The sequence below is a fragment of the Quercus robur genome, chromosome 1 (genome assembly GCF_932294415.1).
Source record: "Quercus robur chromosome 1, dhQueRobu3.1, whole genome shotgun sequence".
Lineage (NCBI taxonomy): Eukaryota > Viridiplantae > Streptophyta > Magnoliopsida > Fagales > Fagaceae > Quercus > Quercus robur.
In genome coordinates this window covers 38,380,700-38,383,666 of record NC_065534.1, presented here as the reverse complement: position 1 = coordinate 38,383,666, position 2,967 = coordinate 38,380,700, and the positions used below count along the sequence as shown (strand labels likewise).

Below are 2,967 nucleotides of genomic sequence, written 5' to 3'. Positions count from 1 at the left end.
CAAAGTTTACTAGCTGAAGCTAATAGTTTAATTTTGGTTCCATCAAGAGAGTATTGTATGTGCTTTCTTCATGCTTCCACGACATTAGAAACACTCGAGGGAGTGAAAATTTCTAATCGGGAGTTATACATGAGAGCCAAATAGATATGAAGGAAAATACATCTTAACCATTCAATATAAACCATACACAAATAGCAAAGCTGTTATAGCATAAGACTCTGCCTCTATTTTTATCAAGGATAGCTTTTAACAATAACAATAACAAAAAAACAAAAAACAAAAATTGAACATGGTTCACATAACATTATGTTTATATATACTGCGGATACAAATTTATATAGAACGACCCATATAATGTGTTGAACTTGTAATTAATCAAACACTTCCCAGTCCTGAGTTATTTTGGTAGAAGATTGCAGTGGGGTTGGGGCATACAGGCTTCCCACTCCCGACTCAAACATCTCCCATTTGGTAGTGACTGACACCACATTCTTACTATTGCTGAAGGGATTAGAGTTTCTTGCCTTTAGATTGTCCAATGTATCTACAAAGCTCTGGACTCGACGAACCTGTGCAGTCACCAACAATCATGAATTTCAGGTTCCCAATCTAACATATAGTAGAAGTTAAACATATTGCTTGTTCTATGTGATTTTTTACCCCTCCTTGAAAAATGATTTGCAGCAAAACTTCCAGTTTTAAGGGGTTGTTACTGATAAGCTCAAAGTACTAAGATACTTACAAGCAAACAATCACAGCTTTGAAATCAAACACTAGTTGATCAGCAAAATGTTGAAAATATCCCTTTTGTTAATGGATCTGTAAAGACTTTCACTATGATCGCACAAGAAGTTCAGACCTAAAATTATTATCTAGCCCTTTCCCATTCAAATAATAAATAATATAAACCCTCATTTGGTTCTACTCTACATATAGTAGACTGTAGATAAAACAGGTCTGACTTGGTGTTGTAGATCCACCTCCTGTTCAACTTCTTCTCTTAAGCAAAGAGACATAAGAAGCTCAACTCAACTATGTATAATACCAATTGAATTGGGGTTGGTTCAAGCAGAGAGCCACAACTAACGAGCATTGTACTCTAAACAATCATAATTGATCGTGTTGATAATATAAAAAATTGCATATATACTAGTACGCAGAATAGCAATAATCACATACCTCAATCCGCCTCTGCACTTTTGCTTCTCCATCAGCCTCAATTGAATCCAGTTTAAGCAACTGCAGCATGAGCAACTCTGTCAAGACAACAAATTCCTTATTTGTCACTTTGACGCCGCCATGAACATTTGCCTCCAAAGCAATAACCTGAACAATCATTAGCAAATACAAATAAATAAGTCTTTAGGAAGCTACACATAAGAGGATTTTTTATAGATAATGGACAACAACCTTCTCAGAGAGCTTGTCAACCTCTGCTCTCACTTTGGCAACCGCTTCATAAGCCTTTAGTATACACTGATTTTTCTGCATCTCCTTAAGCTTCCTCTCTTTGCTAGCTGGATCCTCCAACAGTATAACTTTAGACATATCTTTTAAACCTGCCATGTGCAAGCACTCCTCATCCTCCTTTTCTTTCCCTCTAAACAGTAATCTTTGCTCCTTTGGCTCCAAACCAGTTTCTTGGGCAAGAACCCTTTTCAGATCCCCTTCCATTGAACAAAACAACAATTGAGCTTCAATTTCAGAATGCCACTCCCCATCACACAAATTCAGAGCCAAAGTCCCAACAAACCAAGTAAATGAGGCAAAAAAAAATTTACAGCATCATAGTCATTAATACCAAATAATGGGTTTAAAGAGAATGGGAAATTATAGAACCATATATAAAGCAAACACAAACATTGTCAGCATGTCGCAAAAAGCTAACTTTTTAAGAATCAACTGCCTATTGAATTAGAGGTCAATGCTAAATAACTCCTTTATGGACAAAGATCAACTTCAAAATTCCCTTTTTAACTTTTAACAAAACCAATTATTAGGTACAGCTTTGTTCTTAACATTTACAATATAAAAATTAAACTAAAATGCAGGACAAAATGACCAAACTGGATTTTATGACAATGACCAACTTAAATATTCCCATCAAAGAAAGACACAAAAGGTAAAAATGAGATTCACCAAACTAGGAAATGGGCACAAACCTTTTCACTGACCCAATCAAGCAAATACACACAAATGTGCCACAAACAGAGTAAAATAACAGTAACCCAGAAACTACATTATCGTGTAATTAGTTACCAAAAGTGGATTGGGCAGGGACAGTGATATCATGGTGATAAGAACCATGACAGACCTTGATCTTGATCATAGGCCCAGCAGAAGCATCCCCAGCATCTCTCTTTTGAACAAGCATACCACCAGGCCTGAGCTCCCAATCTATCTCCCTATCAAACTCATTGCTCAAAACACTCTTTGAAGTTGCTCTTTTCATAGTCACCAAATAATGAAATCATGGAATCACAGAAAAAAAAAAAAAAAGTGGAGTTGGTAGAGAAAGAGAGAGGTGAGAGAGGTCTGTACTCTGTACTGTCAAGAGGGTAGATTATTGAGTAAGAAAAACTAAAGACTATAGGATAGGAACCTCTTAACAGCTAGCGGTTGTTCGGTACAACTTTAAAGTTGCTAAGAGAGAGGGAAGAATTACAATTTTTTTTTTTTTTTAATGCAATGAATTTTTGGTCAAAGTATATGTCAGCGTCTCAGCGATAGAAGAATTTTAATTTTCAGGATCTACAAATATAATTGATCAGATCCTTTACCCGCACCATTTAAAAATAGGTAACTAGTAAGTACCAAATTAATAAGCCTATATCCAAGAGGGGGGGGGGGGGGGGGGGGGTGGGGTGGGGGGGGGGGTGGGGTGGGGGGGGGAATTCAAAGCTTATATTATATGCACATTATTGCCAAAGAAAATACTATTTTAATGATTTTTTTAATATAATTTCT

General features: G+C 36.3%; 1 protein-coding gene across 1 annotated transcript; it reads right to left on the bottom strand.

The window, feature by feature from the left end:
- Positions 1–279: 279 nt before the first annotated feature.
- LOC126689209 (BAG family molecular chaperone regulator 4-like) lies at positions 280–2,586 on the bottom strand. The gene is made up of 4 exons (XM_050384310.1): positions 2,260–2,586; positions 1,411–1,667; positions 1,180–1,326; positions 280–569 (listed from the first exon to the last, which is right to left on the bottom strand). The coding sequence occupies exons 1-4, from the start codon at positions 2,450–2,452 to the stop codon at positions 372–374; spliced, it is 795 nt and encodes a 264-aa protein (XP_050240267.1). The 5' UTR covers positions 2,453–2,586; the 3' UTR covers positions 280–371.
- Between the last annotated feature and the right edge of the window lie 381 nt (positions 2,587–2,967).